Source organism: Denticeps clupeoides, chromosome 6 (genome assembly GCF_900700375.1).
Source record: "Denticeps clupeoides chromosome 6, fDenClu1.1, whole genome shotgun sequence".
Taxonomy (NCBI): domain Eukaryota; kingdom Metazoa; phylum Chordata; class Actinopteri; order Clupeiformes; family Denticipitidae; genus Denticeps; species Denticeps clupeoides.
Window position 1 is genome coordinate 15,051,697 of NC_041712.1, and position 23,750 is coordinate 15,075,446.

The window sequence follows — 23,750 nt, forward strand, 5'->3', positions numbered from 1 at the left end:
AAGAAAAGAAAATGGTTGTGTAAGCATTGTGTAACAGCCTGTAGAAAGAATCAGAGGGGTATATATTTCCTCCGCAACTGACTATTACAGCATTTCTAGTAGTAAAGGGTTAGGGTTAATGTTAATTAAAACTTGACTATATAGCTAGGTTTTTAGTTTAGGTCTAGACACTACATAGACTGTTTCTAGCTGTGACTTCACATACACATTAGACAACAAACAGCCTTTATCCCATATATCAAAGGGATCTAGTAAGTTGAGAGACTAATGAGTTACTAAGATATACTGGTCAAAGCCTTTGAAACTTTTTAAGTGAGAAGATGAATCTTAAAGTCAATATGCAATTTCTCAAGAAGCCGGTGCAGTGAAAACAATACTGGCATAAAGTGGTCATATTTTCTCATTCGTGTAAGAACTCTGGCTGCAGAATTCGGAACTAGTTGGAGCTTATTCAGAGAGACAGCAGAACAGCCAGAAAGCACAGTTACAATAATCCTGTCTAGATGTTAGGAATTCATGCGCTTCTTTCTCTGTATCAGCAATTTCCCGAGCTGGAAGTAGGCACTCCTGGAAATATTGCATATTGCATTTTGAACCGTTACACTAGGATCAGCTCAATCCCATCTATGCTCTTCACGCAAACATCCAGGACCCTTAGGACCAATCACCAACAATTTTGTCAGAATTTGTCATAATATTTAAATCCCATACACTGCAGTGTGTATACACAGACAAGGCTATGCTGCCACATGTGTGACATGACAAAAGAAGTATATTTAACAAATAGTTGCGGTAAAATCAGTTGTTTTATGCCACAACAATACCTCAAAAAACCCACAGCATCCTGGAGGGGCTGGTAATAAGAAAAAGCTCATCTGGGGTGAATACATCCTCTCACCAAGACTCTCCCATGATGGTGATCTTAACAGTAAATCGGGTTATTGGGCAGGTACAAGTGGCAGAAACAGCAGCTTTCGCTCAGGTCCCTTTTAGCATAACAAACAGGCTCATAGAAGTCATTGCCTCCAGGAGGTTTCACTCGCAGTTTGGTTTTTATTTTGGTCACAAAGCAGCTTAATAGAACTTTTTTGTCAGTTTCTGGTCCAGAAAATGCCTATTAAAAAGTCACAGCCACATTAACTGCTGTGTCAGCAGCCCGCTTGTTTTACTGGAGTCTCTAAAGCCTATAACTACCATCTTCCAGGGTCGCTCACAAAAGAGCCCATCTTTAACCGCACATGCATTAAGATACCGGGCCGTATATCGAGGGGAGGGGGGCCACTCCGGGTCATGTAATGTCATTGGCGGCTGTTACAATAGCCGTGTACGAGATGTAGTGCAATATTGGACCATATATTTGAGGTTCGGCCGGAAGGTGGGACGTGTGTATGTGTGTGTGTGTGTGCACGCCTTTTGATGCATGTGTTTTATTGACTCATTTAGCTTCGGGTGCACCCTCCCTCCCGTCCCCGCCTCCAAGGAAGTAATGGGCCTTAAAGCGCTGTCTCATCCTGATTTTATTTCATGTTATTTCATTTGATTTTATGCTATTTATTTTCCAGGACTCGCTCTAGCGCCGGGCCCAGGAAAGCGCTCGGGGCCAAGGTAAATTGTCAAATTACCATTGTGAGCCGAGCAAACAGGAAATTAGCAATCAGGCCCTATTGCTTTCCCTCCACCTCTTAAGTATTGAGAAGCTTGGCGCAGCGACTTCTAACCATGTTTTTTTGACCTGTGTTCTGAACGAGTGAATGGAGACTGTTTCTCACAGAAACCTTGATTAGACGAGCTGAAAAGGTAACTACAGACGGAGGGCTAATTAAAGGAAAAAGGGGCCTCTGTTAAGTGTTGAGCTTCACAAGCGGCCAGTACAGATTGAGTTATTTTATTAACATGAATCAAAAGAGTAAAAGTCTTTTTTTCACTCCATGCCTTAATAGGTGCAGTATGTGGCATCTAGGAGTTAGGTTATAGATTGCAACCATCTCTCCATCACCCCTCCCTTCCAAGCGTGTAATAGACCCTATGTTGGCAGCAAACAGCTGTGCACCGAAATTTCGTCGCACCTATTGACCTGCCCTGCTTGTCAATGGAACACAAATTTCTCATTCGGCTCTTGTCCGTCCTGCTGGTTTGCTTTCATTTTTTGGTGTTCTTATCAGGAGTTTTAACAACCCCCCCTCTGAGGGTGAGTTCACCTCAGCCTTCTACTCTCCCACAATTGTTTTTTCCTGTCATGGTCTTTATAGTCTAAGGTATTCTGTGTACTTTCAAAAAAGCAATAATGGTTGTATGGTGTTCAACTTAAAATTTATCAGGCATTTTTATCCAAAAGCCATGTGAGAAAGAATTAAGCTGTTTAATATATACAGTTTGGCCAAAAGTTTTGAGAAGGACACAAATACTGGTTTGCACAAAGTTTGCTGCTTCAGTATTTTTAGATCTTTTTGTTAGTTGTACTCCTGTGGTGTATTGGAGTATTATTACAAGCATTATAAGCATTTTTTAAGCCAGTTGTAAAGGCTGTTGTTGACAATTATCTTTCAAGACCTCTGCAGTTCACCCTGGCATGCTGTCAATCAACTTCAGGGCCAAATTCTGACTGATGGCAACCAATTCCAAGGAGTTTGCCAGAATTTGTGGGTTTTTGTTTGTCCACCCTCCTCTTGAGGATTGACCACAAGTTGCTGGCCATGGACACAAAATTTCAATGTTTTGTTTTGTTTTTGTTATCACTTTGGCCTTATGGCACGGTGCTCCATCATGCAGGAAATGGCATTGTTCTTCACCAAAATGTTCTTGGGTGGTTTCGGAGCAGTTTCTGTTTTAGGATGTTTTGTTACCATTCTTTATTCATGGATGTGTTATTGTGAGTGAGCCCACTCCCTTGTATGAGAAGCAGCCCCTCACATGAATGGTCTCAGGATGCTTTACTGTTGGCAGGAGAAAAGATCTAAAATAATCGGAAAGAGGTTTCATCAGAGAAAATTACTTTACCCCAGTCCTCAACAGTCCAATCCCTGCAGTTTTAGCCAAATATCCGTCTGTCCTTGATGTTTTTCTTGGAGAGAAACGTGGATTTGTTTCTGCTCTTCTTGACACCAGGCCATATTCCAAAAGTCCATTCCTGAGCAAGCTCTGCACTGGTGGCACCCCAATCCTGCAGCTGAATCATCTATAGGAGCTTGCTAGACTTTCTTTAGACAACACTTGAACCTTTCTCCTTGAAGTTTTTGGTGATCTGATAATTGGTGTATTTAGGTGCAAACTAGCATATTCTTGCCTGTGAATACATTTTTATGCAACGCAATGATGACAGCGTTTCCTTGCAGGTAACCATGGTTAACAAGAAGAACAATGGTTTTCAAGCATCACCCTTCTTTTAAAGCATCCAGTCTGCTATTCTAACTCAATCAACATGACAGAATGTAATTTCCAGCCTAGTGCTCACCAACACTCTAACTTGTCTTAACAAGTTAACAACTGAAATGATCTCAGCAGATCCTTTTTTGGCACAGCTGAAATGCAGTAGAAGTGAGTTTTTGGGTTTCATGGCAAAGAGGGACGTTTCATTCATTTCATCACCCATCATGACATTCTGGAATATATGAAAATTGACATAATAAAAACAGAAGCAGCGAACTTTGTGTCGTATACAGACATGGCCAAAAGTTTTGAGAATTTCATGGTTCATATCTGGGTCACATTTCTTTCTATATGCATGTCACATGCATGTTCAGGTAGCATCCAGTGTAGTCATATGCAAATATAAATATCAGTGTTCACTAACAGGGTTAATGCATTAATACTATCTGTAGCATTTCTTATAGGCACAATAACAACATAATCAATAAATATCGCACAATGTTTAACACTAGAGCTCCCAGAGAGGGGCCATTTGGCCCGGTTGTTTTTACCTAATATCCCTAATCACGTGTGAACAGTTGCCTTTGTTCTGCAAATGTGGCAATTTGCAGGCCATCAGTTCATAGACAGACATGTCCCAATCTGCTTCCATCTTGTAACCGTGCTCAACTCTACATTTTCTTATAGTGTGAAGGATGTCCCAACTCATCAAAAACAAGAAGCTCTGCAAGCAATTTTTGACAGTACTTTTGACTTCTTCTGTTGGCTCTCCATCACATGTATATGTTTCTAATTGGCTGTGAGGGAGCGGCCTCCCTACTTCTTCTTCAACCCACACTGTGCCATCTTTTGCCGTCTCATACTTGGAGTCTTTCTGTGTGGGCTGTGTCTGCAGCCGACCTTTCTTCGGAGGAACACATCTCACACCTGAAGACATGGCAGAGTCCGAACTCTCTTGCAAGTGAATGGATACTTCCCCGCCATCCGAGTCACAGGAGTCCATGTTTTGCAGCAGAGCCAAAGCCTTGGCAGCAGTGTAATCTCTTGGCATTTTTGCAGCTTGTTCGTACCCGTAGCCATACCACAGCCATGCGTGACGTACTTTAGCACTAGCTTTACCGAGTTTTTAATTTCTGGTGAGAGTCCTGAGATGTTTTTCAGTAGCTGTAGCAAAATCAATATAAACTAATCATAACTAAATTAGTAGAGACAGATTCTTGTGAAATGTAAGGAGTGAAAGACGGGTATCTGAAATGTAAGGAGTGAATAAAAATTTATTTTTAGATTGTTATGTTTTTTTCTTCCTCCATGAGTCTTAATGGAAAATGATATTTAACTTAAAATACAAATGAGGACAATTCCCCCAAAACCAGGTTAGTATTAGCCACTCCCTGTAATTCAAACTGGGGTTATTTTAACCTTTAAAACAATTCTGTATGTTTAAAGATCACTGACAATGAACCTCATGCATCACACATGTGGAGTAGGTGTAATTAAAATGATGAGGAAGGTTTTTTCTGCCACATTCAGTTTTTACTCGTGCAACCGCCTTACTAATCAGCACATTGTTTTATCATCCAACACTCTCCCACGATTCTCACTTGTTCACAATTGCCTATACACGTCGCCACTGGTTTGTCATTAGCTGAGACAACTGTTTTACTTTAGGTTACTCTATGGCCTGGTTCCATTGGTAATTAGCTCCTTATGTTCAGTGATCTATAAATGGTCTTGTGTAATGCAGAAGAATAGAGACGAGGGCTCTGACTCTAATGGTCTAAGTTTTAGTCTCTGTTCTACATTCTTGCAGTATATGCTGCTCCTGTCCACACCTGCATGCTCACACACTGCAAACTGCTTATACTGATTAAAGTGAGGCGTATGCTGTTTTTATAAATCTAACCATTAGTATTAACCTTTATTCTTTTATTCTTCTAATTGGGCTTGTAGTCTAACATCATGCTTCTTCGTAAGAGAGAGGGAAAGAGAAGAGGGCAGATTTTGTTCTGAATGATTCATTGCATAACATGTTCATTAGGCTCTGAAGCGTTGCATGCAGCTGAACTGAAGTACTAAACAAATATAGACACACCATAGAGCATTAGCACACACACACAAGCATGCATATGGTGGATACACATATGGTGGATGTGTATGCAAATCAGAGTGGGGGTAAAACACTGGGCTGTTTGCATGAAATGTATGCTTAATTTGAACTTGCAGAGAGACACTGCAATACTAATGCAAATCTATTTATACAGTACAAACTTACAGTGCTGTGTCTCTGAAACATAGAATATATTAATACATTTTTAATAACATTCTGTCTAATATTTGTTTTATTTTATTTTCTGTTGGTCTTGTTCATATTTTAAATGGTGATGGTACAAAGTTCTTCTGACTCAGCTTCATTTTCTGAACTACACCTTACAGAATAAAAAAAAAAGAATTTTCCTGCACCATCGTAAAAGACAGTAGTGAGCTGTGTGTCTAGGTGTGTGTATGAGAGTGTGTGTGCCCCCATGTGTGTGTGTGTGGATTGTTATTCCTCTTCAAGCTGTCATTCACAGGGCTGAAGGTCTCGGCCCCTTGATCAGAGCATCACATCTCATCAATAATGGAGAGGGTGCTGAATCATTTACAGCAGCACAGGTGAGGGGTAGTTTGGGCAGAGGGAGAGAGAGTGAGAGGGCGAGCGGTGGAGGGATGGGGAGGGAGGGAGAGAGAGACTGTCAGGATGACATACACCGATCTCTGTCACCTCTTCCTCGGCAGGTGAGCACCACGCTAGCTACAGCCCCCTCCCCGCTAACCACCCACAGGCAGGAAGCTGCTGAGCCACTCACCTAATTTATCGCCCCTCTGCACCAGTCACTCAAAGCAACTTGGCTGTCAGAGTGCTACTAATAACAAATAATATCAATACATACAATAAAAAATGCAGAAGGTCCTCTTGGATTTGAGGAAGATTTAAGTAATAATATGACATGCCACCGCTAATGAAGCTTAAGACTTGGTGTTTGATATGTAAATGTGCAACAATCAGAATCACAAAGCGAAAGAAGCAACACCTACGTTAAGCAAATTTGAGGGAGGTGTGCAGAAACCCGAGTTCTGAAATCGCCAATCTGTTCCTACAAGGCAAGGTCGTTCAGAGTTCAAACTCATTTAGGGATCATTATCTTGCTGAGCCACCGCTGAACCAGGGAATTTTAAAAAATCCTAATTGGAGGTCCCGCGGCCTGATCAATGAAGCGGCCACAGTCACATGCCATATTATGATTATGTGGCCCTGTTTATTTGTTTAATTCTCTCGATCTATTTTTTTATTTATCCTGGTAAATGTGATCAATTAAAAAGAAATAAGAAAGCTACAGAGGGAGGTCTCCCCCTGAGTGTGGCAAAGATTTCTTCACGTAATGTGCTTTGCGAAACTGATGGATCTATCAATCAAATTTTTTTATGCCCAGATCCCTAGAGAGAAAAGAATTATATAGAATATCATGGAGTCTGACTTTGGGCTCTACTTCAGATGCGCATAGCAGCTAGGGTGTTCAAGATGAATAACATCTGTGTTAGATGTGAGGAAGTTGCATTTCAGCAAAAGTTTTCAGAAGTTTCCTGCCTCTTTTTAATCAGCTTTGCCCATTTCCATGCAGTCTGCTGACTGTCTTTTTTTGTTTGTTTTATTTTCATAATGATGCACCAAAAATAAAAATCCGTGTCTGGAGCCGAAACTGAACACTGACAACCAAAAAATAAATCAAATTAGTTTTTGTTTGTTTTTTCAGGAGCGCTTTCTGAAATTCAAAATAACTTCTAAACTAAGCAGTCATAGGCTATTAATTTAGTTTGAATCCTCATTAAACAAGTGAGATTAGACCTGTTTACCCCAAGATGGGACAGTAACAATGTATTTGTAATTCATTTTTTGTATCTGTACTTAACTTGGGGCAGTGGTGGCCTAGCGGTTAAGGAAGCGACCCCGTAATCAGAAGGTTGCCGGTTCGAATCCCGATCTGCCAAGGTACCACTGAGGTGCCACTGAGCAAAGCACCGTCCCCACACACTGCTCCCCGGGCGCCGGTCATGGCTGCCCACTGCTCACTCAGGGTGATGGGTTAAATGCAGAGGACAAATTTCACTGTGTGCACCGTGTGCTGTGCTGCTGTGTATCACGTGTGACAATCACTTCACTTTAAACTTTAAACTTAAACTTTAAAGTATTTACATTTGTGGATATTTTTTTCTTTAACCCTGGTTCATTTCAATGTCAGATAAGTTCCTTTTTCTTCCAATACTTTTTCCAAAGGCAGTCGTTCATTTTTTAAAAATGTAACTTTTGACTTGTTAGATCAAAGCTAAGATGTGTGCTGTAAGTGACTGTCCCTGGTTGTAAGTTGTTCTGGATAAGGCTGTTTGATAAATTTCATATATGTAAATATATGATCATTTTAATTATTATAATGGCATTCCATAAAAACATTTTGTCAGAAGTAACAAATTCATTTGACTTAAAATTTATGGATTTGACAAGTAAATTAAAATGAGACATTAGATAAAATGTCTAAAAATTACTGTACTTTTACTTTTGATACTTAAGTACAATTGAAAGCAAATACTTTTTACTTTTGGAAATTTGACTATGACTTGAGTAAAATGTCACTTTGTTCACAGTTGCCATTATAAATGGGATCTCTGTTATAATCATTTCGGTATCACATGTGCTATTAATCCAAGTATGGAGATGAACAGCACTTTAATTCAAGAGTTCTGACAACTTCACAAGTGAATTCTTCTTAATTGTTCAGTTAAAAAATTGTGCATTTTGTCACTCATTCAGATAAAGAGCCCACGTTTTTTTGTAGCCAAATCTTTGTGAAAGCTTCTGCTCAGAACAAATAAAAATGATCTGGCTCCTACTCATGTTTATCCAAGGAAATATAAAGCCATGGCCATCTGAAGTATTGACATTTTTCACAGGAAAGAAAAAGCTATTTGGGTCTTTGTGTATATAATCATGATGAAGTGGAACTTGTTTTATTGACTGTTCATTGTTACGGACATTGCAAATACTCTAGTAGCTACGTTGGACATGTGTAGTGTAAAAAAAAAATCTTGAAAATTTGAATTGTTTATTCAGGCAACATGTTTTCTTGAAAGACTGCCAGTGTCACATTGTCCTTAACTAATTGTCCCATTGCTGGGAGAGTTTGCCTTCTGTCTAATCAATAACGATTGAGGAGGTAATAACACAAGAGACGACTGCTATTCATCTGAGATTCACAAACAGAGCGACAGAGCAAAGGCAATTTCACACAGGATTCTTGTTCCAGCACCTCATCAAAACCACCTTCACAGGGAAAAAAATATCTGCAGCCAAAGAGTCTCCAAATAAGTCGGTGGAAACCTGAAACAAGCTTTTGTGCTGTAGTTTTCTCCAAATATTTCCCAAGGCTGACAACCTAAGATACACCCAACCTCAACTTTATTAGACACGCTGCTTACCTGCTACCTGCACTACATGACCACTACATTGTACATATTTACAGTGAATGTGTACCACCACAGTGGTCCACTACATAACAATGCCACATCACAATAATTAAATACTACGTGCAGAACAATAAAAACACGATTTTAAGTATGTAGTGTTAAATATAAATAGCATTTCATTCATAGGTGGTAATTCAAGTTTGAACCTGTAAATTCACAAGTTCAAACCCCACTAACTACCATGTCCCTGAGCAAGACACTTGACCCTGAGATGCTTCCTGTAACTACTATTTGCAGGTCTGATACTGATAAGGTTGTCTGCTGAAATGCCGTAATTGTAAATGTATTCAGCAATCATTATGTTTTTAGTTTTGCCCAAACCTGCTGCTTCACAATATTGTTCACATTAGTCCAGTAATATCCAAGTATATGTGACCAATGAGCAACAGCTGTTGTAGCTGCAAGGTTTGAATACAGTATTATACAAAGGATGTCTCTATTAAAGTAGCCAAAATGTGTACATTCATTAGATTCATACTCCTGTGTTCTAACATTCTTTCTCTGTCAACTGATGAACTTTCATCAGCATTAATAAACTCAGAACATCACTAATCCTCTGACATCATGGGATGAAACCTTGTTCAGCTGTGTTGGAGTGTGAGCTCTAATCTCTGTCCCCCTTCTCTTCTCTCTCTTCCCTCTCCCTTTCCTGTGTCTTTCCTTCATCCCTGTCTTCTTCCACATGCTTCCACCATCTCTTCTCCTCTCCCTCCCGCTGTGATCCCAGCGGTGGCGACGAAAAACAAAATGCGAGGTGAGTCGTACCCTCCATCTTTTCCTGTGGTTTTGTGATTAATGATGGGTCACCATTCCCAGTAAACCGGGTTCAGATAGCCCTCTCCTTATCTCCTCTCCAGCCAAGCCTGGCCCAGCACTGTCAGGAGGGAGAAACCACAAAGCTGCTCTCACTTTTTTCTTTCTTCCTACCCCTTTCCAAACATCATCATCTTCTTCCTTCTTCTTTAACTGCATTTTTTAATCCTGCTTGTGCTATTAGACCAGAATTGGGCTGCTGTGTAGAGTTATGGCGTGTTCTGCTGCCGTCACCACAGTAAAAGCTGTAGCCACGATGGATGACTGCTGCTAATTGGTAAGGTGAGGGTGGAGAGAGAAAAGATGGTTTCATTTCGTTCTTTTATAAGCCAAGGTCAGGACCTGTGAGTTAACACTTTAATCCACAGGCACGGCTTTGGAAAATATTCTGAATCTGGGGGAAAATAAGTCTAATCTAACCCCATCCATCTTGGCGGGTGCAGCCTGTGTGCTACTGTCAACACGGACCACGTGCAGATAAACCCGGGGGGATAGTCTACCAGAACAAAGCGGCCCGACTGAAAATGTGTCTCATCCGTTTCCTTTCGCCGCAGAAAGTAAAACAAGCACCAGCTTACGGCATCCAAATAAAGGTGAAATTTCCTTGCCGGGCAAACTTTCTCACTCAGACAACAGAGCCTGTGCTGAAATAAAAGCAAACAGGCCGGTAAACATGAATGAATCCTCTGCAAGGTTTTGGCTACTAAGAGGTGGAAGAAAGCACTGCATGAGGAAGGATTATTGCCGACATGTCTTTTTCATCTCCATACAATATTTATTAAACACAGTATAAAGCACCCGGGAAGAGCAGCATTGCTTTGATGTAATGAAAGTGGTTTTTCAAGGAAGTTGAGCTGAAGGAGAAATTCTTATTTTATTTTTGTGGAGGTGACTCGGCCATACCACATTGTTCTGCTCGATGGCGCTCCTCCGTAATTTGTCATCATAGTGGAAACAGGTTAAACTTATATTTAAATGTCTCTGAATTTAAAAGATATGTTTTTCATTCATGTAACTGTTCACTATAATGCATAGTTAAATATATGACAGAGAAAGAGGCTCAGGCAGGGAGAGATGGGGAGATGATCTGGTAATTTTTTTAAATTAAACAGTAATATGAATAAAATGTATTGCAAATTACTGATTTTCTCAATACTTCAGTCAGGCAACTTTTTAAAATTCCCGCCTAGTCATATTTATCCTCCTGTAGAGAAATTAATTAGAATTGCTATAATGATACATGCTGAGAAATGAAAGAGCTAATTTCTAAAAGAAGTAATTCAAATACAACTCTTTTATAATAAAATCTTTGTTTAATACCATTATTCCATATATGAACCCACATCTGATCCTGATGGAAGTTGGCCTGCCCTCTTCCCAGACTCTGTAGAGCACCTATGATAGGGTTATTATTTTTGAGAAAATTGTGTTTTGGTTTAGCTAGAGTTCCATATTCAATGTAGATTAACAATGTGAATTATGGTGTGGCACACTGCAATATCAATGTCAATCACAAAATGTTCATTAGACATAAATGTATCATTTTTTAATTGTTAGGGTGCACACAGTCATACTCGCAAATTTCAATTTAATATGGATTAATTGTTTCAGAAATGGGAATCATTTTTCAGGATAAGAAATAACACCCTGGACCTGCCTATTCTAAGCAATGTAACACATTGTACTGATAAGTAGTCAAAGTAGTCAAAATGTGGCATTTTAAGTGTTGAGTAAAGCTCCTGTGGTATCAGCATTCATGTCGGGCTTTTGGTGTTGAGTCTACTGAGATAGAGAGAGAGCCCTCCCCCTTTATAAATGACATGCAAGCCAGAGCTGACCTGCCCTAATGATCTGTTTCCAAACTGATGGTTTTCATATGACTCTATAGGAAATCCATTTCTCCATTAAAGAGGGAGGGGGAGAGGACGTCCTGTAGATCGGTGCGCAAAGCAGGTGTCCCTTCATCTTGTTTGTGGAATAATGAAGATATTGGCATTGCGGGCTGGGGGAGGGGGTTTGATTTGCATCGATCAGCAGGGAAATATGGCTTTCCCCTCTTGGCTTTACAAAGGAGAGACCGACGCTTCGACTTCGTGCAGCGTGTAGCCCATCGATCGCATTTTGGGGAGGGTGCTTTGTCTGATCCGTGGGGCTCAGGATTTATTACCGTGCAGCCGAGAAGAGAATATTCTCTGTGTTGCATTTAACCGAAAATCCATTTAAACAGTTCACCCGGCAGTCAGGCGTTCAGTTCCACCTGACAGCTGAAATCAGACCAAAAAAAACATGTTTTTACGCACAATGCAGGCAGTTGCAAGTACATAAACACTGCATTGTGAAAGGCCCATCAATCCGTGAGCATGTGTTAAGCAGAGCAGATGTTAGATAGATAAAATGTCTTTATTTATTGCAAAGGGCATCACACAATGCAGCTGGGAAAAGTTGTCGATTCACGGAGATTGTCAGGTTAGCCTTGATACAGGGCAGCATGTTCACCAATGTCACACCTAGCACGTCATCTGGGTAAACGACTGGCCTTAGCTGAGGGATCAGATGCCAGAATTTAGAGGGTGTGTGCATTAATCTTAAAGGCAACTCTAACATGATGTGGCCCTTGTGTGAACACCTGAACGCTAGTTTTTGTTTGTTTTTATACACACCGGTAATGTGTTTGTGTATGTGTTACCCACTAGGAATCAGACTATAATGGGAAGGTTGCCAGATCAAATCCTGAACCTCCAAGGTGCCACTGAGAAAATTGCTGTCCCCACACACTCAACCCCTGTTACTTTTGTTAAGTTTAAATTTTTTTTTTTGGTTCAGTTTTTTTTAATCCAAGTTCTAGATCCCCGGACTTACACATTAAACTTAAGTTGATGTTAAAAAAAAAAACTATACTTTTGGCAAGTGCCTGCTTTTCTTTTGGCATCTGCAATTAAGCAGATGCCAGATGACCTGCAGATGGCTGGAACTTATTTGGGAATATGTACGTAAACTGAATGAAGGAATGCAGAAATTTCAATAATAATAATATTAGTAAATCCTAAAAGTAGGAAAAAATAAGATTTTCAACATTTTACTGCAGACATGGATTAAAAAGAGATAAAAGCCGCAGACTGTGTGTTAGTTTTCTGCTCAGATTGTAACGCTCAGGGTTTTGTTGTGGCCATCTTCCTCTGACTTTACAGCGGCTGGGTGTCCTTCAGCCCACTGGCTGTATAATTTCATAGCTGCTGTTTGCCACATTGTTGCACATTGTATCCCAGAGACATCTCTAGCCGTGTGGAAAGGCAGCTGAAGTATTTATGAGGCCGGAGCTCCCGTCATAAAAGTGTGATGTGCTCACCCATGGCCGTACACAGGAGAGTGAGACGTCCGGCCACGCCCAAACTGCCCTCAGAGTTTCGACCTAGTGGCCGGTCACCGGCAGTCTGAGGTGCCGATTGTGGTCCCATTTAGGCAACAATCAGCCGAAAAAGGTCAATAAGCACGTGGCCCAGAGAGTAGAGGTGTTGACACTGCGGTCCACAGGGCTCTGATCTGGGCCTGCTTCAGGATTGGCCGGGGGGCTGCAGGAGTTTGCACAAGTAATTACAAAAGAAAAAATGTGCCTCCTGCAAATATTTGAATCCGGCACTCGCAATTTTTATCATCATTCGATTATGGCGTGGAAGGAATCAGCGATAAAATAATCCAAACCAGCTGCACATAATTTAACCGATGAATAATTCATGGCTCTGTGGTGGCTCCGTACCTTTCAGACGGCAATTCCACCTGTGCTGCAGCTCCTTGTGCTGCGCGACCCCGGGGCGGATGGGGGTGGTTTCCCCCGCTGCGAGTGAGCTAATCGCGCTTCCGCCTGCGAGCCGCCAACATGACAGGTTCACATCAAGTCCCTCCTGGCCCTTTCAAGAATAAAAAAAGACTTAATAAATAAGCTGACAGTCGCAACAACAAAATGGTGACAATTAACAACTGGGATTGTGACAATTGGCATGTTTGTTTACAGTGGCGGGAACAGCTGCGTTCTGGTCTAATTGTGCAAATGAGAATGGAATTGCCGGGGCCATTGCCACATTTGTTGTCGTGTAATTAATTTGATTTCTCTAAATCAGAAATTACATTGTGTCTTGAAGAAGCTCATGTCCCTTGTTGTGTGAGCCGAGGAAACGCAAGGGCCCTTTTTCCCTGGATCTAATCGAATTTGTTCACAGTGTGAACCCACCCCCCTCAAATCCTTCAATCCTTGTTTGTGTCAGTTCTCCTGTGCATACTTTGAGGGGGGGCATTCTAACCTAATGGTCTTTTGGAAGTGGAAATTGCAACGAAAACACCATCCATGAAGGTGCTTAAATCTAATTGAGCTGGGTCGTCCGATAGTCCAGTAGACCTGCAGCAGTTTGAGAGCTGGAGATTGAAGAGGTGTTTATTGCATTACAAGATCGGTGATTAGGAATGAGATTCAGTGTGCAACGATGGGTACAAATGAATACATACATTAAAATATGAAACATACGTTAGCCTGGACATAAGACAGCAAATTAAAAAACGACTTTAAGCACTCGCTGGCATGACCTTTTTATTTTCATTCTGATTTTTGTCTTTTTTTGCAAGCCCATGAATGCAAGACAACAACACCACTTCTTGTATTTTGAGAGGGAAAAACGACCGGGGAGCAGTGTGTGGGGACGGTGCTTTGCTCAGTGGCACCTCAGTGGCACCTTGGTGGCTTGGGAATCGAACCAGCAACCTTCTAATTACGGGGCCACTTCCTTAACCGCTAGGTCACCACTGCCCCTGACTACAAATGCATGAAAATAATAAACATTCTGTTGTCACTCAATAATTGAGTCTGTCTGTATTCTGTAATTATCTGGGAACAAACTCCTGCTGTGGATGGTTAATAAGAAAAAGGTTTATTAAATGGTATGCCTCTTTAATTTACCCTGTTTACTGTTATGCTGGGGTCAATTTGTGCTTTTGAAAGCTACTTCTGTCTCAGAGCCACAAGGACACAGACTAAGAGCCTCATGTACCTCTGAAGGTACATTTACTAGCAACCCCTGGAACAAAAGGCTGAATCCCTGAAAATATATACATCTAATACTGTGTAATCACAAGCACACACACACATATTCTGATTTGCTACCTGTTGCTGAAAGCATGAAGACTTATGTTAATGGCAATTTTTAATGGGAAGAGACGAGACAAAGAGAGGCGCTTTGTCATATTTGAACTGCTCTTTCCAGTGTGGCTAAAGACTTATTTTATGGCATAATGTATATTTAACATGTACATTCTTACCTTTAATGCTGTTCAAGGAAAGAAAACCCTGCCTCTGGTTGAAGTTTAACTCAACTTTAGCCAGTCATCATAAATAATGCAATTGTTTCGCCCCCTAAAAAAACAGCTAAAGTACATTAACACGCTGCAAGTTAATGTCAGTAACGGTAACAGTGTTGTAACGACGTAATTGGTTTCATTATCCTTTTTTTTCAGTAACACCATTATTTATCATTGTTATTCCCATCACTGACCAAAACACAGCTGAAAATTTGTATCCCGTAAAAACAGATTGAAATCTTCAAATTTGATGGTTTTAACAACATATGAATAAGCAAGTAAACAATAAGAATGCTTACAACAGGCATAACAGGATAGTCTGATGGGATTTGTTAGGAATTTGTCTTTCACAGCCCTGACCAAGCCGTCCAGCTAATTTGGCTGTGGAACACCCCCTAGGTTACGCTGTTCACCACTGTTAATTAGTGCTGCTGTTTGTGAGTCTGATTGACATGATTGCCGGCAAACTCTCAGCCAGAAAAATGAGGACAGCCACGGGCTGGTGGGCTATGTGATTTCATGATGTGCTCATGTATACAGTGTGTCTGACATGACAAACAAAATGTTTGAACCAGTCCAAGGGTGTCAGAGTGGCCCACGTTCTGCCAAATTAAGAGGTTTATCGGCATTACAGTACAGTTACAGTACAGCTGACAATTAGCTGCAGAGAGGGTGTATGAGTGAGTGTATGCGTGAGAACCCTGCAGCCCTAATTAAGGACCTGACCAGTATCTTTTGCACCAGGCCAAGGCATTTGCCTACAGGAAAAAATATACGGAGAAAGCTGCCAGGCCCACAGAACCCATCTTTACAGCAAAAGGAGAAGACATCCCCTGTGGACTTCTTGCAAATGCAGTTTATTTATTTATATATTTTAATTAAAATACTTGCTTTTTGCATACTTACAGATGAACTAGAATTGAACTTTGGATTTAAGATAAGTTATGTTCAGAAAGGGGCCTGGAATGGGCATGGAGTTGGGAACAGATGGGATGTATCTCCAGAGTGCCACCTGGAAAATGCCCACAGGCCTGGGGCATGGTTCAGACTACACATCTGTCTGCTGATCACTGGCATCAGGAATCATCCTTGGGCGATGTCTGATCCTCATGCGTCTTAGTTCTGGCCTTGTCACGACAGTTAGGGTCCCAACAAATTAATCAGTGGGCTTACCTGAAACTGGATAACAGGTTCATACAACTTGTACAGTTAACATTGTAGAGAAGGAGTCAAAAAATGTAACTTTATTACTACAATCATTGCAACTGGAATTAATTAAAAAAGAACTGGACATGACAAAGCTAGTGTATATTAATGCTTTAATAATTTTGGTTTATTATAGTTGACATTTTGCAACTTGGACAACAAATGTTTAATGTTTTGTTGTATTCCTCTCTCTGCCATTGTTAATCTTTTTAGTTACAACAGCTGTGATCTGAAAAGTGTGCAAATTCTAATAAAATAATTATTTAATAATTATTAAATTATTATTATTATGGTATTCTGGTGATGCAGTATTAATTGGATGTTATTAATATTTTGGATACTGTTAACACCTTTACTACTAGTTACTTGGGAATGTAGCAGGTTACAGCACTGCCACTATATATGAATTCAGCCACCCTGTTCCCTTCTTCAAATGAGTTGGAAGTTGCAAAAATGGGCAGCTTTTCAGAACAGCTTGAGCTGGAACTGTGTCCATATCGTTTCATACCCAAACACTACAGAAAAGTTTTGCTGGTGCCATCGGCCCACATCAGCCCAATTAGCTGGCTCATGTACAGTGGGTAATTGGGCACAGTAATATGTAATCTTTAAAGTCGAGGCGTATAACACGTCAGTTGCCTATAATACTATAATAATGTGTTTATTGAATGGCCTAACAGAGCGAAGACATGGTTCACATTATGGCCTGCCTCTGTATGGTGTCTGCTGAAGGTCAGGGGCCGTCGTACCTTGAGGCTGTCATCCGCATCTCAGTGAGCCAGCATCGCTCTGTGCATCTCAAAAGGTCATCTTGTTGCTCGGCTCACAAATGTTAGACAAGACAACAATTTTTTTTTTTCCACACTTCCTATGTAATTCAGCTAATTTTTATTAATATCCCTGACAGCACTACAACAGTGATAAGCATTGCATTCACACACTAATCTAGACCTGTGAGGGGTATTCGCAGCTGACATGTGGATGGCAGTTGTGAAGACGTTTTATAGCTCTCCGGTCTTGATGCAGAGCCCCTTCCCTGAATTAATACACAGGCCTCGCGTATTGTCACCGGGCGAGTGCCTTGTGTCGTTTCTGCCGAACAGGCCCATAGGACAGATCCGCCAGCTGACAGAGGCAGTTAGACGTGGGGCCGAGGCACAAGCGAGGCTGTTTGTGTGAGTTTCCTCTATGACTCATCAGTTCTTTAACACAAGCCATCTTCAAGGAGATGTTCTTTGCCAGCAGTATTTTTGAGCATTTGGCTGCCATACACTGGATTTATTTTGAGTGTTTGCGTTAAATTTAGCCATGGCTTCTAAGGAACAGTGTAAGTACCAGAGAAAGGTAAAATGTCAGCTCATTTAACAAAAGCGATACTGAAAAGCATTTCCCTTTTCCAGTCTAGAACAATTTCTCCAATTTTCCCCTTCTTTTTAAATGAAAGGTCATTTCAGCGTCATGGGAGAGAAGGGATGACGAAAGGCTTGAAAAAAAGGGGACGTGCTGTGTGAGTAAGAAAGAGATCACTCTGGAGGACAGCCTCCGAGGACAGGCAGCCGAGGGGTGCGGGGTACGGCTCATTTTACACCAGCGGGGCCAACCTGGGGAGCGCTGCCCACGTCTCCTGCATGCACGGTTCTCGTCTCGTGGGACCACCATTTCAATCAGCCTCCCCTGGCCAGAGGGAAGGGTGTAAGGACTCACTTCACTGCTCAATTAAGCATGCACTGGAACACGCCACTCTTAATAAAATCATCACAGCGCCTCCCAGAACAAAAAAAAAAAAAAACATGATGACGCAGACTCGGTTTTTGGAATAACCTTGAAGAAAACTGCAGACGTGTCATCATTTAGTCTATAGCATTCACCTTAGTGCATTGAAGGATACATGTTTAGAGCTGTAGGTCACTTTACCTTTGTACTTTTATTAATTATTCTCACTTTTTACCTCATATTTGCAGATATGCATATTGTGTAGGCGAGGTAAAAACAAACTCAAGAACCTGGGAACTTTACTCTAACTTCAAACAGCTTTTAAACATTTAAATATACCATTATGTTGATTCCTGAGATCAGCAATTGCTTTATTTACGGAATGATTCCTCCTGTGTTCTAAAAAAAATTTGATTTCTTTGCAGAATATCCTTCTGTTCCCCCCTTTTTCTCACCTCCTTGCTCATTTAAGGTTTCAGTGCAATTGTTATATGCAACTATGGCTGCTTTTAGATTAATTTTTGAATATCCTCTTGATGAATATCCCTTGTAGTTTTTGTAGCATCCTTGCTCACAGGTCGGTCTCAACACTCTTGGTAAAGGCTACCATTGAGGGTCAGTTCTGGTTCCAGGCTTTGATATGGAACAGTACCAGAGCACCCCATTATAATCTTTTTTATTATTCTAGGATACACATTTTTGACATCTTAAAAGAATGTGTTGAATGTTGATTATTTGTATATTTGTGTAAATTAATGCAACCAACAGAAATTAAAAAGTGGACGCTTTCAATGTGATTAATCACTCCGGTTCTTTGCTTGCCTTTTGTCTCTGTAAAATGTGTATATTTCCCTTTGTCTGGGCTTTGTGTATCTTTTGTGTATGTCTTATATGTCTTGACATTTACCTGTAGTCAAGCATTCGACTGTGTTTGAGATTTTGTTTTAGGGTTATTTAAATAAGCCATTTTCCCTTGCACTCATATTCTCATTTGTGTCAGTTCAACGTGAAAGTAAATATTTTATCAGCTGACAGACATGTGAACCGCGCTGTACAGTGTATAAACTCAGACCCACAAGACCGAGACACATTTCTGAAGTAAATACGATTATGCAAAGCACGACTAAGCAACTCTGATTCTCAGACTCTTCAAACCAACTGAAGCTCATTAGGGTGGTGATTGCTCAGACTATCTGGAGATCAGGTTGGGGTCAGTGGTTCGCCCTGTTTGCATTCCCTCAGATTCACAGCAAATTACACAAAGGCTTGCAACTCAAAAGTGCTCAGCTTGTAAAGAGCACAGGCCTGCACCACTGCTGAGATGACACTTATGCAATACTGTAGGGGCAAAAAAAAACAACTTAAATGAATTTCCTCAATCCTCTTAGACTGCTGAAAATGTCTCATCGGGACTGCCAAGTCCACCAGCTCACCAAGCTCCCATGACCGAGAGTCAGACAGTGGGGCAAGCGTCTGAGCCTCTGCCAGCAGAATGACACTGAAACTTCCAAATCCCCTCTGATCTGAGACAGGCTCTGCAAGCAAATCTTAAATTATGAGGAGTGTGTGTGTGAGGAATAGACTGTATTTACAACCACAACATTAAAACTGCCTGTCTGGTATGGTGTTCCACAAAAACAGCTATATAACAATATATTAACAGCAGGTTCTGCAAGTGATCAAACAACTTGATCTGAGAGACTTTAACATGTTACAGCCTTATTCCAATATTGAAAAATGTAGCTCAGGTGCATCCTGTATCGCCTGATCATCTTTGAGATGTTTCTGCAACTTAATTGAGAAGGGCCTTAGTCAGGGAGGTGACCAAGAACCCAATGCTCCAGAGGTCCTCTGTGGAAAGAGGAAAACCTTCTAGAAGAACAACCATCTCTGCAGCAATCCACCCATCAGGCCTGTATGGTAGAGTGGACAGACAGAAGCCACTCCTTAATAAAAGGCATGTGGCAGCCCACCTGGAGTTTTCCACTTGAAAGACTCTCACACCATGAGAAACAAAATTCTCTGGACTTATTCTCTGAGACAAAGATTGAACACTTTGGTGTGAATGCCAGGCATCACGTTTGGAGGAAATCAGGCAGCGCTCATCACCAGGTCAATACCATCCCTACAGTTAAGCATGCTGTGGTGATGTTTTTCAGCTGCAGGAAAGATTAGTCAGGATAGAGGGAAAGAGAGACTGCAGCAATGTACAGAGACATCCTAGATGAAAACCTGCTCCAGAGTGCTCTTGAACTGAGCCGACGGGACAACAACCCTAAGCACACTGCCAAGATATCAAAGGAGTGGCTTCAGGACAACTCTGTTAATGTCCTCGAGTGGCCCAGCCAGAGCCCAGACTGGAATCCGATTGGACATCTCTGGAGAGATCTTAAAATAACTGTGCACCGACACTTAACATTCAACCTGATGTTGAGAGGTGCTGCAAAGACTGGATATGTATGCCAAGCTTGTGGCATCATATTAAAAAAAATTGTGTAACATTTGTGCCAAAGGTCCATCAACAAAATATTGAGCAAATGATGTGATGTACATGTGATGTAAAACCTCAAGTAAACTTTTTTCACTTTGTCACTGTGGGGTGTTGTGTATAGAATTCTGAAGAAAAGATGCATTTACCCCATTTTGGAATAAGATTGTAACATAACAAAATGTGGAAAAAGTGATGTGCTGTGAACGTCATTATATCATAATGACATTTCTTGGTGGTTTTATGATAGCGGCATACATTTTTTCGTTTCACGCTGTCTGGTGTGGCATCCGGTGGCCTTGTTCTCGCACAGCGGTCATTTGTTGAACTTTGACCGCTGCACGTATTTTTGCGCTATTTTTGAGGCAATTGTATGTGATGCTAATTGTAATCGAATCAAATTGTGAATGTTCACCTCTCTAGTCCCCACACACTGCTCCCCGGAATTCTTTCATGGCTGCCCACAGCTCAAAAAGGGATGGGATGGGTTAAATGCAAAAGGACACATTTATTGTGTGCATCGTGTTTGTGCTTGTTTTGTCATTACAATACACTCTGCTCCATCAGAAAGATTTGGCCTTTAAATTCAGACTGAACATGTGTGGGACTTATAGGAGCTGCTGCTAACATTGTAGTGCCAGACACTGCAGGACACTGTCCCTTCTGTCTCCTTCTGTTTAATTAGTTCGCTGTGTGCCGTGTGGGCTAGATCTCAGAGGGCCTGTCGCTGTACCTGTTGCTGTGGTTCATTAGGGTGCTCATGGGCCACTCATGGAGGTTCTGCTTCTAATTATATGGTGCAGTCGGCCAAAGCCAACAGACATATTTTCTCCTAAGAAAGCGAGTGCATTTGTAAAGCATATTTCTTAAATTAATCTCTAATTGTGCAAAAATTGGAACTGTTCAGAATTTCTGGTATTTTGGGCACAAGAGATCTAGTACTTTGTGGGGAAAGTGCAGTCTTTTCTGTCTCACCATGAACAAAGTGTGGCAGGAAGGACTGTTCTAGAAGCAAGAAAGAGAGAGCGGGAAAAGAAGTATCTGGCAGGTCATGCTTCATGCAAAACCCTAATGAATAATACATGTTCCCAACCTTTCGTAATGCAGATCCATTTCTCTCTCACACACTCCTCTCCTCTCCCTTTCCCCTCACTCCATTTTTAACGCGCACCGTTAATAGTGGGGGAACTTTAATCAGCACTGCAAATGACCCGGGTTCTTCACCTTACTGATTGCCCCCTTATTCAACAGCAGTGCAGGCTGGGAGAGCAGTTGTAGTTTGCACATGGGCACGTCCACCGTGGCTGTTTACCCGGCATTAACTGCTTCCATTAACATTTTACCTTAATGACAAGCATAAGAACCATTATGAATATGTTCAATTTGAAATATAACAACAACAAAAAACTCAAAGTAGGTTATGCTAGTAAATGGCTTCAGCTGATCTTTGTTATAAACCGGTCAAATTATGTCAAGTGAGTGAACTAGTAGTTGTCTGGTGGTAGTTGCTCAAGGTAGACTGTCCCTGTAACTATTGGTACTGTACTTCTGGTAAATTGTTTAGGATTAAAGTTCCTGCTCAACGAACTTGTGAACTGTTGTGATTAAACCCATCTATAATAATCATTACAATCAGCTTCATTGTTCATTTACAGTTCCACTTAAGACTATTCTCAATAGAAACTACAATTAAAAGCATTTACTTACTTGTATGTACTGTTAAGCAGATGTTAATTGTTGTGTGACATTGAACAATGGCTTCTGGTTTGTTTTGTTGTTTTATACATTTTTTTATTGCTCCTTCTGCCAGTTGTTTAACGATTCAAATTATTTACTTTTACTTTGCTGACGTGTTCTAATGAACTAGTGAGCTCTGTCTGGATTGAGTGCAGAAGAAATGCTAACATGTATGAACACTAAAGGGCAATGGTGAACAAAGTACCATTAGCATACTCTTGGCATAAATGCTGTTTAATAGAATGTCATAAATAGATACTGGTGTCTATTAGTGAAAGAAAAGTGATTGTCATTGTGAAACACTGCAGCACAGCACACAATGCACACAACGAAATGAGTCCTCTGCATTTAACCCATCACCCTTGGTGAGCAGTGGGCAGCCATGAAAGGTGCCCAGGAAGCAGTGTGTGGGTTTCAGATTAAAATTCAGTTATCATTTAGTTTATTTTTCCTCTGAAGTTTAATAGAAAAACACTTAACCTAACACAGGTTATACACGTTAGTATTACATATCACTACATATGTGCAGAAATGTAAAATGGCCAAATCAGATACATCCACTCATAAATAAAAAGGAATCTCCATAATTTCTGACTTTAAAAATTATAGCCACCCTGTGGAAAGAAACTTGAAGAAGCTTTAGACTGAAGTGTGTTCATTTAGATCAGGCATGTGACCTCAGCTGATCATTCACCATAGATGCACCACACCACAGCTCCCAGGGACCCATGCTAATGCCATTATGAGCCATTTTCCTGTCATGTAAAACACACTCAGATGAGAGATATCATTCACTCGGCAAAGCTTTTCTTTGTGTGTGTGTGAGTGAGTGAGAGGGAGTGTGTGCTTTTATTAACATCTAAATGTGTGAGTTTATGCTGATTGAAGATGGATTAGCGATAAGGCAAGGCGAGGCTTTGTGGAAAAAGCTCCCTTCGGGAGGCCCTAATGTTAGACGCTATTTAATGCTAGAAGTTCATCTGGAAGATTATTCATCAAACAGTTTAATTAAAAGTTGAACTTTTTGCCTCAGAAATTGTGAAAGTTTTTTTCTTTTTTTATTTAATGCAAGTAATGCTACATTAGTTAACAATAGATCAATGCAATTCTGCACAGTAACAGTGGCGAGGACATTTTCAATGTCTCCTCATGTTTTGGTGAACCTCTAACAAGCTGATTGCAGCAGAAGTGTTTAAACGGAACCCTTGCAAATGTGTGAAGCAGAGCTAGAAATAAAGCCAATTAGAAATTCCTCGCACCTGTTTGCCATCGTGCCCGAATCCCTGTGGTGTGTCAGACAGAGGCGGAGTGCCGGGCGAGCCTCCGCCGCCGCTGCCGCCGCTGGCCAGGAGGCTCTTCAGATCGCTGTCTGTGGAGAGGCTCCTCAGCGCCAGCCTCTCTCCTCCTCTCTAACCCTTCCCTGCATAATGTGAAAACCGGCACAACAGGCCTCAAGATGGCCTCTCCAAGCAGGCTAATTGTGACTCCTTTCAATTAATGGCGACAGTTGAGACGGTTTGGGCTCTCT

At 41.1% G+C, this 23,750-nt stretch overlaps 1 protein-coding gene and 1 long non-coding RNA gene across 5 annotated transcripts in view; one reads left to right on the forward strand and one right to left on the reverse strand.

Annotated features, from left to right (window-relative positions):
• The window catches only part of cadm2a (cell adhesion molecule 2a), a 301,114-nt gene that overhangs the window by 193,725 nt on the left and 83,639 nt on the right, over positions 1 to 23,750 (forward strand). For 3 of the 4 annotated variants that reach the window (XM_028984402.1, XM_028984405.1, XM_028984404.1), the window contains exon 2: positions 9,650 to 9,676. The exons of the other annotated variant lie outside the window; for it this stretch is intronic. In XM_028984402.1, the coding sequence (XP_028840235.1) occupies positions 9,650 to 9,676 (27 nt within the window). The remainder of the gene's footprint in view (positions 1 to 9,649; positions 9,677 to 23,750) is intronic. 4 annotated transcript variants of the gene reach the window in all.
• On the reverse strand, positions 13,287 to 23,583 carry LOC114792894 (uncharacterized). The gene is made up of 3 exons (XR_003750167.1): positions 23,482 to 23,583; positions 13,490 to 13,634; positions 13,287 to 13,304 (listed from the first exon to the last, which is right to left on the reverse strand). It is a non-coding gene; the product is annotated as an uncharacterized LOC114792894 (long non-coding RNA).